Source organism: Capra hircus, chromosome 6 (assembly GCF_001704415.2).
Source record: "Capra hircus breed San Clemente chromosome 6, ASM170441v1, whole genome shotgun sequence".
NCBI classification, from domain to species: Eukaryota; Metazoa; Chordata; class Mammalia; order Artiodactyla; family Bovidae; genus Capra; species Capra hircus.
Genome location: NC_030813.1, coordinates 12,393,932 through 12,406,917, shown reverse-complemented (window position 1 = coordinate 12,406,917; position 12,986 = coordinate 12,393,932). Strand labels below are relative to the sequence as shown.

Genomic DNA, 12,986 nt, shown 5'->3' with positions numbered 1-12,986 from the left:
GGCAGACACTTTACCCTCTGAGCCACATCAACTATATTCCAATTCTAATCTCAATACACTGGAAGTGAGAATATTTTAGGACACCACCTGAAAAATGGATTAATACTCAGAAATGGCAGAAAAAGAAGCATGAGAAATTCAGTGGGTACAATAATTTATTTATCAAAACAATTCATAAACTTAAAATACTATAATCCAGAAATATTTAATACTATATATAATTTAAATTTGTTTAGAGTTAATCTTGTCCTTACTTGCAAGGAAACAGAAATTTCATCATATAGAAATTTCAAAATTGTAGAGCAGAAACTGGCACTTTGATGAAACTCACACACACATATATAGATACATAACACCATGTATTATTAAACTTCTCTCTATATACTTTATAATATTTTTAAAACTTAATATTGCTAATCACAAAATATGCAAAATATTGTACAAATATGTGCCTAGTTACATAGGAGATTTCAGCATCAAGTGAGGCTGTATTTGGACAATCAATTTTCTCTCAAATACTCTTTGAATATGGCAGTCCTCCTATTAATTAATACAGCACCCATTTTTCATCAATTCTTTAAGAAAAACAGTCTGTGTTACTGCTCTTCTATTATATCTTCCCTTATTTTTTGACTTATACTTTTTTAATGTCATTAAAATTAGGTACTTATAAAAGTCCACTGTCTTAAGGCTAGCCAAGTTGTCAGAATGAACATTTCCGTTTTGTCGTGGCTTGTAAGTGGGATGGGACCGCAGCCCAGAGAGTGGAAACAGCATGAGGGGGAGGCCCTACTCACCAAACCACGCCTGCTGGTCTCCTTGGACTTCTATGGCTAAGCCAAAGTCGGCGAGCTTCACAGCTGCTCCCTTGGATTTGCTAGCTAAAAGCAAATTCTCAGGCTTTATTCAGAAAGAAAAGAAAGACTGATGTGAGAATCTATTTTAAGTGACTCTTCAAAACTAACATTTTGTAAGATTAGGAGGAAAAAAAAAAAAAAAAAGTCATGCACTGTCCTCTCTCCTGGAGACTGTCATTCCTAAATCCCAGGGAAAATATGGTTAGAAAATGATTACAAGCGATCATGTGTGCAGGCTTCGGACAGATGCATGTATGTCCTGGAGAGATACTGGGCTGAAGAGAGGATACACTTGGGGAAAGTGCAAATGAATGGGAGCACCTGTCTTGACCTGCTCACATGCTTCCAAGTGCTGCTTGAGGTCCAGACTTGGCCACGGACATTGGCTTAGAAGCCTTTCAGAGCACAGGCATTTTTCAGCAGAAGGGAACTTGGCAAAATGATAACAAGAGTTGGACCAATCTACAGACATTTGGCAAATGAAACTGTGCAAATTAAATCCTAGTTGACTTCAAGAGTTTGGACCCAAATGTAGTGATTTTCATTCCTCACTGTTTCCAAACAATTTCTGTACAAATTTTGGAGTCTTATTCTGATTATGTATTAAAATTGCTGTCTTTAAGAATCTGTTTATTCTTAAAGGCAGAAAGAGTCTACTCTTATGTGCCAAATGTTATAGTTGGCTTTTTTTTTCCATAAGCTAGTTTTTAAAAACATAATGTATATGTCTTCAAAGTGTGATTCAAAATATTACTTATATATTTATTTTCACATCTCAGAATACTATAAGAGAGACACATTTTAATTTTCTCAGGTATTTATCATTACTCAAGGACACTCAAGGACTGATAACTCAATCCTGGAATAAGGCTGTGTCTACACCACTGTTTCCCAACCGGGTCACTGAGACACATTGGTACTTTGAAAATAAGCACCATGACAAATTCTTGACTTTCCCTGGACAGCCTTTATGGGTTTTAAGAAATGAAGGGAAAAGCTGGTCAGGAAAAGGAGGCCGATTAATGCATAATGTAAATCTATCATCCTTAGATCCTTAGGTATTCGGATGAATGTTTGTCTGGATTGGTATGTGTATTTGGGAGAGTGGTTCAACATCTTCTAACTTGGGCTAAAACTCAGCAAATTTAGAGGTGTCTCAGGCTGAAAAAAGTTGGGAAACAATGGACTCTCCAAATGCCAAAACAACTGTCTAAAACATTTAAACATTCCGTTAATCAAATTGGTTTCGTTTATATGTTAACAAACAACTGATTTCAATTTTTTTTCATGAAATTTGCTACTTTTTTTCCTTACTGAATTAGTCAATTCTGTTGTTGTTTTGACCTTGTGTAAACACAGCCTAAACCAATATTTAATTTATTAATTAAGCCAGCCATGCAAATTAGCAAAGACTCATAACCAGAGCTCAGAAGAAAGTAGCTGAAGTCTACAAGAACTGAAGTATAGGCAGGTAAGTTTTACTCGAGTACCAGACTTCTTCAGGCTACTGCTGCTCACTGCCATCAGATTCACCACTGTTATGACAAATGGTAACTTTAAGGAAAACTTTATAATGTTTTAGGGCTGACAGGTTTTTACCTAAACGCTAAAAACATGAAAACTTAATTTGGATGTTGGGATGAACATGTCTTAAGAATATGAAATATCTCCATGCTAAAATAACTTTCAGTAAAATCTAACATTTGAAATTACTTAGAATTCTTGTTTATCTGTCACTATACTATAGTATCTAACCATGCTGTATGATTAATATTTAACATTTTATTTTCACAGCTAAAACTTATGGTCACTGCATTTATGTACCTTCTCATTTAATCAAGAAGTGATTGCCAGCTATTAATTTATGGAATAAATACCTTGGAAGAAAACACAAACAATAAGTAATAGTTTATTTCTCTGTGACCATCATATTCAAAAGCATTGAGACGTCAGAGATCTCTGCTAATACCCATTTGTCTTAATTTGTCAAGCACAGACTCATTTAGGGATAGAGTTCCAATTGCTTTAGAAATCGCAATCATTTTAGATCTTTTCAATTTCAAGTGGTATTTAAGTTTGTTGACCAAACGCCAGTGTCATCAATGAATAAACTTGTAAACAATTCAATGTGCTTTTATTCTTATTAATAAATCAAAAAGTTCTGGGCAGTGCTGGGTGCACTATGCCCTTGTACACCAAGGATCTGCCAATTCAGAAGAAAGGGAAAGCCTTGGAGTTTTCTGATGCACAGTCTCTGAATGACTGAGGCAAATACTCATACCTAGAGACGATCTCCAAGACCTCTCTGTAGGGCCTGTGACTTATCCAGGAAATAATAAGTCCATCTGGATCAGTGTTTCACCTTACACCCAAGAAGACTGTTCAGCTGCAGTTATGCACAGGAAAAGGCATGGCTATTTCAAGGTTACTGTATAGATTCAAATATTAATAGCACTGAAATGACTTCATGTTTAAGCATATCTTTTAGGCAAACCTAAAATATAGAATTATGGAATACAAACTGAAAAAATGAGGATGATTACTGCCTTTATTAAAGGATTACTTGCTTTATAAAATATTTTATCACAAGATTGCTTCTAATAATGGCCAGCATCAAAGAAACATTAAAAATATCACATACTTTTGATTTATAGTCAACTCTTTCAAATATGTTTGAATAATCTTTTTATCATGTTCTGCAAGGATACAGGAGACTTAATCACCAAGATTTTCTAAAGTAGCATTTAAACCAGGGCAGTACACATTTATCCTGGTTTTAATTGCTACCATTCAGATAGCTTCCAACTTAAGAACATATTGCACTACAAAAGTTCATTGGCAAGTAGATAAATTTAGATTATGAATGTCTACAGAAAGTAAGATAATTTGTGGTTATATTCCACAAAAGTTGAAATAGAATCTCTCACCGAATTAGTGGCTACTTCCTTAAGGAAGGGTCACCATTACACTATTAATTGCTAAGATTCTGCTATTCTGACCTTCTAAAACAAATCAGAAAGGTGAGATCAGAAACTCCGGTCTTCCAACATAACTATGTTTGAACATGGGGGCACAGCACTACGATCTAGACAGAAAAGGAAGACATGGATTTATGTCCTGGGCCTGATTCTTATTAACTATGTGGATTTGGGCTATTCAGACCTTTGAAGCTAATTAACTAGTTCTTCACCTCGCAAATGAATATTACAAATATATATATTTTAAAATCTTATAACAGTATGTTTCAAGTTATAAAACCCCATTGGATTTTATCACAGGGGTTTGTCCTCTGTAAGGGACATTATATGCATTAGTGATCAGCTATTACAGTCCAGTGCAGCTGGCCATTTCAAATGTGCAGAACACTGAATATCTGTAATGAATGCTCATGACTTGAAAAATGTCTGCATTTCTAAAGTAAGTGCAATCTATTATGTTAATATATACACATTGAGATTACCCCTAGATTCTTATAATGCATCACTGTTTAGATCGGTTTTTAAATAGATTCTACTGACATTCTCACACACAGGTTCCTTCCCCACCCCATTGCTTCCTAATGATGCAGGATTTTCCACGACATCTGGTCTTAGTGTCAACAACCATTTATAGCATATCAGCTGTAATGAGCAGCAACTGTTTGCAAGTTTTGTTCTGTACTTCCATATGGATACAATGGCAACTTCTTTCATCACGACTTGGGGTTTTCTTGAAACTGTTCAAGCATCTCAAAGTACTGAGGCAAGTTTCTGGAATGACTTTCCGAATTGCAAGAGACTTGGGAGATAAACTAATTCAAATCCCTCTTTTTCTAAATGAGGTAGGGAGGTTCAAAAAGATGAAGTAAGGGCTTGAGGTCAGATTTCCTGATCCCTTCCTTTTAACGATGTGATTCTGAGATATAAAAATCATTCATTTTCAAATGGTAATCCATTCAGTAGATATTTTAAGAACAATCTAAAGTACTCAAAAATATTTACTACCCACATTCAACTAAAACATGGGAAAACTTATGAAAAAGGCATAATTTAATCTTTGCTTCTTAAAAATGTCACAAACATATCATGAGGATTTCTAAATTAGCATGATGTTTATTAAAGAACTGATTCAGCAGAGGTGATGATCATCTTCAACATGAGTCATATAAACATCTTCAACATTAGTCACAAGACAGATTTATCCGTGCACATACATGATAACTAGCCAGTAAACGCAAACATGTGGATCTTATGTTTAGTGAAATCATGTGTATTTTACTTTCTTTAAATGTTTTGCTCTTTATGAATATAAAACAGCAAGCTATGAGTTTTATTATTCAATATGATTTGATTCTTACACTCCCCTGGATACTGGCCTTTAAGAAGTGAAATAGTCTTTTTAAATTTCTTTCCTCTAGTGGAAAGTATCAATATTCCAATATGAAGTTAATCAGTCAGTGCTTTGGTGTGTTTTCAGTCACTTCTTTGCCAAAGAAGGTGTGAACAAAGCTCCTAAAATTCAACCAAATGAAATCTTGCATGAACTGAAAAGCCTGCATGTCAGGCTCTTTCCCACATATGGTGGAGGTCCTTTGGCGCATATGGTACAAGCGGCTTTTGCTTTGATTCTGCTTTGCTTTTCACATGGTGGATGCCTGAATTTATGTACCCAGCATGGGGACTTTCTAGCTGAGGAATGCGCTGTAAGTTTGTGATGAGGAAGTTCTATTTCTATCACTGTGCATATATGAGCAAGTTCAAAAGAATCACTCTGTATTACACTCCTGTTTCTTGATGTACTTCTAACATTAATTATCAGCACACACTATCAAGTAGATTGAAAGAACTAGACTGTAACCACAGTGGGATTTCACCAATCACCTACCGTTTCTCCGCAGCCTGACATACACCAAGTACTTCATAAAGGAACAGTAGAATGGCTAAATGAATTCCGGAATCTGTCACATAGTTTGTAATGTATCTAGATGTACATTAACGACTATGATATAGTCTTTAAGCCTTTATTTTCAAAGATGATTCTGTGGAAAGTGAAATACTTGTGATTTTGTAATCAAGGAAAATGCAGAAATCACTATTTGACACAGCTACCCATGGTGACAAGGACTTACTGAAGGCTTGTCACATTTCCAGAAAATGAATTTCTTGCTTTTCTGCGCATAAATTTAATTGTGTCTATGGAAGTCTTAAAAATCCTCCCAAATTTCCAGAATTACTATCTTCACTAAAATATATCCTTCTATCCATCTATCTACCTATCAATCTTATATTCATTTACCCATCTAATGATTTTTCCATTAAATAACACTGTTCTTCAGGAGGTAGGCTTTAAGAAGACAGTATTTTCTACCAAGGCAATTCACCAGTGCCTATTTGTTGCTAAAAGATTCAGTTGTATGTATGCAGCCTCTTATCCAGAGAGCTGCTCATGAGGCAGTTTAGTAACCACTTCTGATACACTTTGAAGTGAAGAAATTTTACTACTTTGTGTAAGAAATGGTTATTTGAAAAAGTACAGCTATATAACTGTCTCTTTTGCCTTACTTCCTTCTGTCAACTGATTCACAGAAATTGTATTCTCCAGGCTCTTACGTGAGGACACATCTGACTTGATATTCCTTTATTTCCTGTGACATCGAGAGTTGTTGCTTCTTACTGCAGTCTCTTTTCGATCTAGTATATTTCCGGAGGCGGTGCCTGTCTGATGCACTTCCGTCTTTCTGGGAGGAGCAGCATGGATATGTCTCCCGCATATGTTTAAGTGATCTTTAATTCCCTGGCTTGTATGTTCCATGTATACAAGGTTTGTTTTTGTTTTGCTGTGTAATATATGCATAAAGCTAAGACAGGGACTTAGTAAGTGCTCAAGAAATACTTGATTAATGTTTGTTCTTCTCTTTTGATACCTGAATTTAAGTTATCAGTTCACACAAATATCCCACCACAGAACAGTAATCCTCTCTTCATAAATGATCTATTTCTTAAGGACTCCAAACTGATTGTTTTGATGTGGCCTAAATTAAATGTGGCAAATCCATTTCATTCTTCTCAATGTCTCATTTTCTAAAGGCTGTGGACAATGCCACCTTACTGATTTCCTAAACAGAACATTTTCACTTTTTACAGCAGTCTTTTGTCAAAATTTATGCTGTCCTCCTACTCTACATTATGTCTTAACTATACCGTATTCTCTTATTCCTAATGATACAAATTTTGTATAGTTCTGAAAAGCCACAGATGGGGATTATTTTAATCTCTTGATTCACTAAATTTAGACCCATTTCCCCAAATAACTCTGAATGTTACTGGTAAAATTAGTTTCCCATCACTGTTTTGAACTCTTCTTTGGTCTCTATAAGGGTTTTCAATTCATTCATCTAACTGAACTGAGAAGTGGTAGGGATTAAGCTTGCAGACCCGGGAGCCCAGCTGCTTGGGCACAGATCCTGTCTTACTAGCTATGCGAATCTGAACAAGTCCTTTTCCTCATGGTTGCTAATCTCCTCTTAGGTAACATGGAGACAATCATGGTACCTTCCTCATGAAGTCACTCTGAATATTCGTATGATAATACAGGGCAGGGTATAGAGCAACTGCTTGATAAATGGCAGCTACGGCCCTTTTATCTTTTATTAAGGTTCTGCCTTGATCCAAACCCTCTCGTAGCCCTGAACTAGAGTCCTATAGCTATGTTACCACTGCTGGACCCCCCAGCAGATCTGCATCCGCTGGCCTGACACTGAATGCACCTTAGACAAAAGACTGCGGCCCACGGATGCTGCCTGGGGCGGCCTCAAGCGCCTCCAGCGTCTCACCACCCTGACCTGCTGTTGTCTCTGGGACACCCTCAAGTTGCCTGCTGTGCCCTAGCCTTGTCTCTAGGTCCTGGTAAGGTTCCATCTGGTGGAGTCTGCTGTCTAAAGAGCCCCTCAAAGTGGAAATTATTAAAATATTAGAAAGATATCTTCACATTACCGCTGAATCAAAGAGGATATGCTTTTCCTCTTTTATTCAACATTAATTAATATGTCACAACAGCCTGTTTTACTCAGTGTTGGCTTTTAAGTGACAAGTGTACTTTGGGTTGAACTTTATTCATTCCTGAATTGAAGGACTATGCTGCAAGTGTTAACTAGGGACAAGGTCCCACATTAGGTACTGGAAAGGAACACAAATGGCTATTATCCTCAGAGGGGTTTATAGACAACCTGTACAGTACTCCGATGCTCACAGATGCCTATGATGACGATGATGATGATAAGTATAATACATCCTGTGTCTTTATCTCACTGATATGGACAAATTAAACTGTGTCTATTGCACATGAACTAACATATGAATCTTGCTCCGGAAGCAAAAATATATGGCCTAATAATTGTAAGGGCAACCTTTTTGCTTAAAGCCTGATAATAGATTTCAGCAGTTGATCCTTTTCATTTTAATATATTGGTAAATGTGCTGTTACAAGCGGTATACTTATCAGATTATGCATCGTGGGTATAAAAGCCACAAATCAAAGCCAGCGACAGAACACACTTAAGCCGCCCCTTGCACACAGGTTCGGGCCTCTGTTAGTAAGTTTATGCCATGGCCTATTAAGAACTAGACTCAACTGAGGTTTATCCAAGTCAGCAATTTAACAGAAACTGAGACAACAATTACAGAAATTATAACAAGCTTCATCAGAAGTTCATCTCTATCCTCTCCTTAAATTAGAGTAAGAATGGAAAGCAAAAACACTTTTCTCCCTTGAAAGAAATCTGTGGGGTGATGCAGCAGGCTAATTTCTTTCAGTACTAGCCTCTCTGGAAATCACCTGCCTGAGTTTTTAACTAGTGACTTTAGCTCATATGTCAGAAAATATCTTTTTCTTTCCCTTCCACAGCCTAGGCTCTCTGCCATCTCTGATAAAAGTTCCAGTCTTTGAAGGACTCAGCTGGGTTTGGACATTTACAGAAGTGTAATATCAAGACCTCAAAAAATATATTTTGAAAGTCCTGGAACAAAATTTGCATTTTTCATCATGGCTTTTAGAGTATACTTATAATTACATAAAATGAAGTAAAATATCTCAAATGATAAATTTATTAAACAATAAGAATAGCACAAACAAGCTGTATGTCTACACACAGTCACTTAAAAAGGAAAGCAGCACTGTGAGTTCTAAGAAGTAACAAAAAGGGGCACTGTCTTTATGTGGCTGCTAAGCAGGTTTTGAGGTGATTGCCATATATATGAATTTTCAAAGGAACACATTCTTTTTCCTTTTTCCTGATGGGTAAATTTGGTAAGTGTTAGCAGATGGACACAATTCTACCTCGGCTCTCCAAAAGAACAAGCTCTCAGACTCAAACTGAAATCAAAGGAAGGTTCTAGAAAAGGCAATGTTTTGCTTACAGATCACATCTTCAAGCAACTTGCTGTGAATCACTGAAGAAATATTCTTCTGGAACACAGAAAATGAGTGGAAAGTACTGTGACAAAGGAAGTATGCCTAGGTCCTGCACACGTCACAGTCTAAGACACTCTGACTTACCCTTCGCCACCTTTGTACTGAAGCCCGGAAAAGGCTGAGGTTTCAAATGCAAAATCACAGCTACACAGTGAGCCCATGCGCTATGTTGCCCACCCAGGATTTTTCCTCCATTTAAATTTCTAAGTGTTCACAATTTCTCTGAAATGTCATCAGTAAAGCTAGAATGCTGAGAGAAGAGGTCAGAGAATTAAGAACAAGACAGTCATCTCTGAAATGTTTAATTTCTAAATGATCTAAACATTTCTCATTCTCAATGGTTATCAGAAACTGAGTAGTCTTAAAAGTACGAGTATGTAGCTATATGTTACATATATACTATTTGATAATAAGATTTGTTTTACCCTTTTTCCATCTGTTTTAAAACACAATAGTATCTTGACCCTTAGAAATATAAATAAATAAAAAAACAGGAAGACTCAATGTCCTCAGAATTCCTGGGACTAATGTTAAGGGAAAAAGACTTTACTACCCATAATGGAGGCCTTTAGCACCAATCTCGTGGGCCAAAAATCTACCTAATACATTCATCTCTATTTACTTTATAATTCTGATAACCACTTACAAAATATAGGTACATAAAGTATGAGTCTGATCAACAAACATGCCAAACGTTCACAGAACAAGTTTAAAGAGGAGATCATCAGTCCTACTCAAAGTCACATTATATGCTGTATTCTGCTTTGGAGAAAGAAAATATAACCTGCTTATTGTAAATGTTAGGAAATGATTTCTCTCTGGATGAAATGGGATTTGTATAAATCTCAACGGTGCATTAGAGAACTGTGGCGAGAGAAAGTGGTTTCATTATGTGTTGGAAAGAGTCCGCACAACTTTATTGCTCATGTTGTTGCCTTTACAGGCATAGCTGCAGCTGAACAGTCGTTAGGAATCGTGTGGTGGTTTGTCTTCTCCAAGGGCATTACTCACCTTCAGGTCCCGATGGACTACGCCCATCTGATGGCAGTGTAGCACAGCCTCCAGGATCTGCTGAATGCAATGACTGCATGCAAACACCAGGGGGCGTGTGTTAGTTCCAAGCTTCCACTCACTGTCTGTATACCCTCAGAGAGACTGGGTTAAAGTGCAAAACTAGCAGACAACTGGGGTTGTGTTTAAACACCTTCAGTCACGTAAACATACGCTCGAGTAGAGTGACTACTACCTCAGGACCATCAGGATCTTGCCAGATGTGGGCCAAAATGTAGGTTCACTTGTTCTAGAAAAATCCATCATAAAAACATTCAATTCAGGAGCTCTTTTCCTGGTTATAAATCCTCACAGGAAATGAACTGGAACACAAGTATAATTTTTATAGATTTTGTGTTTCTCCTTCACTCCACACAAAAAGATCTGTTTCCCTCTTCTCTCCCATTTTTCTCGTATCATTTGAAAGCTGTCACATTAGAGTCAAGGCTCCATTAAGGTTAAATTAGGATACGTAATGAATTTTTGATAAATCATTAACTTCGCATGCTTTAATTTAGCTGGCAATTATTGTCTCTTGCCTGAGGGTTCATCAGACTCAAACGGAGCAATGAGGAACCAGTTGTTCTGCTACAGCAACCCATGGTCTCAGAACAGAAGTGGTGTTTAGCTCTACAGGCGGACATACATCACAGGCCAGGGTTATTTCCAGGCCAATGCTGGACATCTCAGGAAAGCCTGCCCCCAAACCGTCTCTGTGGTTTATTCCTCGGAACCTTAAGAGCTGTGTTTCCAGTGCTGTCCTTCCCTTTTTGCTATGATGTATATTTAGCCTGTAGATGAGCAAACTGAAAGAGGCATCATGCATTATTATATCATCATTTAGTCATTTTAAGGAAAAGTTGGGAAAGGCAAGGGAACAACTGTACAGCACCCACCCTCTGCCCTTTCCCCAGAAAAAAAACAAAAAAACACTTCCTCTGATTCAGATGTACGGACTCCATATACTGACCTTCAGATCCCTGTGCACTATGCCATTTAGGTGACAATGATTTACACTTTCTAGAATCTGCTGTATACAATGACTGCAAAGATACAAGGGCAGAATGGAAGGGAGAACATTTTAAAGGCACAGAATCACATTGAATACAAAATAAAATGAAAATCTGAACGAAACACACAAACGAACAAAAATTATATTTTTCACATTTTTAGCTTTACACTGGAATTAAATAATGCTGGATAAAGCTAATTCTGGCAGTAACAAAAATGACATCCAACACAGAATTTGTGACATGTTCAGACAAAACAATTTGAGCTGTGTTTTCTTTCATTGCAACTCTATTAATCATTTGTTTATAGAAGTCAAAACTTCCATATTCAGGGAGAAAATTTCTATAAATAATTCTAGGAAATTTTTAAAATAATTCCCACAATGTTCTGGGAAAATTCTTCAGTGAAATAAAATTTATAAGTATTTCTTATACACATCTAAACTGTTTAAAATCTGAGGTCACAATTAAACATAGGTGTTGAAACAAGAGGGTAACACAAATGAAGTGGCAGGTGAGACAAGGGTTAAAAAAAACGGACGGAGACATTTACCATTTTGACTTACAAATGGTGCTGCTTATATAATACATAATAGGAAAACTAATGCACGTCTCCAGTAACAGAAGGAGAATTTAAAGTAAATACATGGTATTAAAAAAAAAAAAAAAAACGCTCTTCAGTATAGCCATACTTTGGGGAAGGAATAAAAACTTAAAAAGTAAAAATAAAATTTTCAATCCCCTGGAGCACTGGTGGTTTGACACATTTCCATCACCTCAGTGAAAGGAAACTTCTATTCCTAGGTTAAAATGTACAATTTATGCTATGTCAAACAGACTGCTAATTAAATCAGAGGGAAGACATCATTGATGGGCATCGGTAAGGTCCCATGAGCTGTCGTCTGACATACAGCAACGTAGGACATATCACACTGACGAATTCTGTACAAGTTCACTGTGTGATTCAAACACAGGTGTATTATAGAACTACATTCATTCATTCAAGGATTAAGCAAACACTTTATCGAGGACATTTTCAATCATTTGATGTACAAAATACTACTACTCCCAAGTAAATTACTGAATTTAAAAAAGTAATCATCATCTATCTGATTTATTAAAATTAAGTGTCACAATGATCATGATTGTGATCTTTCTAGCTCTAAGTCGATTTAAGGTACCACTAAAAGAGCCTGAGATTGGTTGTTTTTGACTACACAGCTTCCTGGACTGTTGGTAATTATTTGCTAATCATATAGCTTTTCTTCCTTCTACAGTAATGTTCACATTATACTTCTTGTTAGGAATACTTTACTCTTTCATCTCAAGCCATTGGTTTAAGTTTTTAGTCCTAATGAATAACAGAAAATAGAAAAGTAAACAATAATTAATATTAAATAAGCTTCACCATATGTGACTAGTGAGAATGAATTCAATTCTTAACTTCTTGAGGGCTAGTACTAAACAGATTTTTACAAGTTACTTGCTCTTTATGCGTATGGTTGACAAGAGAATGTTTCTTCTCCTTAATTATGTGTGAGACCTACCCTAAACTGTATCCTACAGTAAATTTCAAAATTTAATATAAGCATGTATATGAAATGATCCAACACTTAGGGTC

General features: G+C 36.4%; 1 protein-coding gene across 16 annotated transcripts in view; it reads right to left on the bottom strand.

The window, feature by feature from the left end:
- CAMK2D (calcium/calmodulin dependent protein kinase II delta) overlaps window positions 1-12,986 on the bottom strand; it is a 317,386-nt gene that overhangs the window by 66,672 nt on the left and 237,728 nt on the right. For 11 of the 16 annotated variants that reach the window (XM_018049187.1, XM_018049192.1, XM_018049193.1 and 8 more), the window contains 2 exons: window positions 11,326-11,398; window positions 798-900 (listed from right to left, as the gene is read on the bottom strand). In XM_018049187.1, coding sequence (XP_017904676.1) covers window positions 798-900; window positions 11,326-11,398 — 176 coding nt within the window. Of the gene's footprint in view, window positions 1-797; window positions 901-10,316; window positions 10,390-11,325; window positions 11,399-12,986 lie in introns of all 16 variants that reach the window. The other 5 variants (XM_018049188.1, XM_018049194.1, XM_018049190.1 and 2 more) reach the window with 1 other exon arrangement.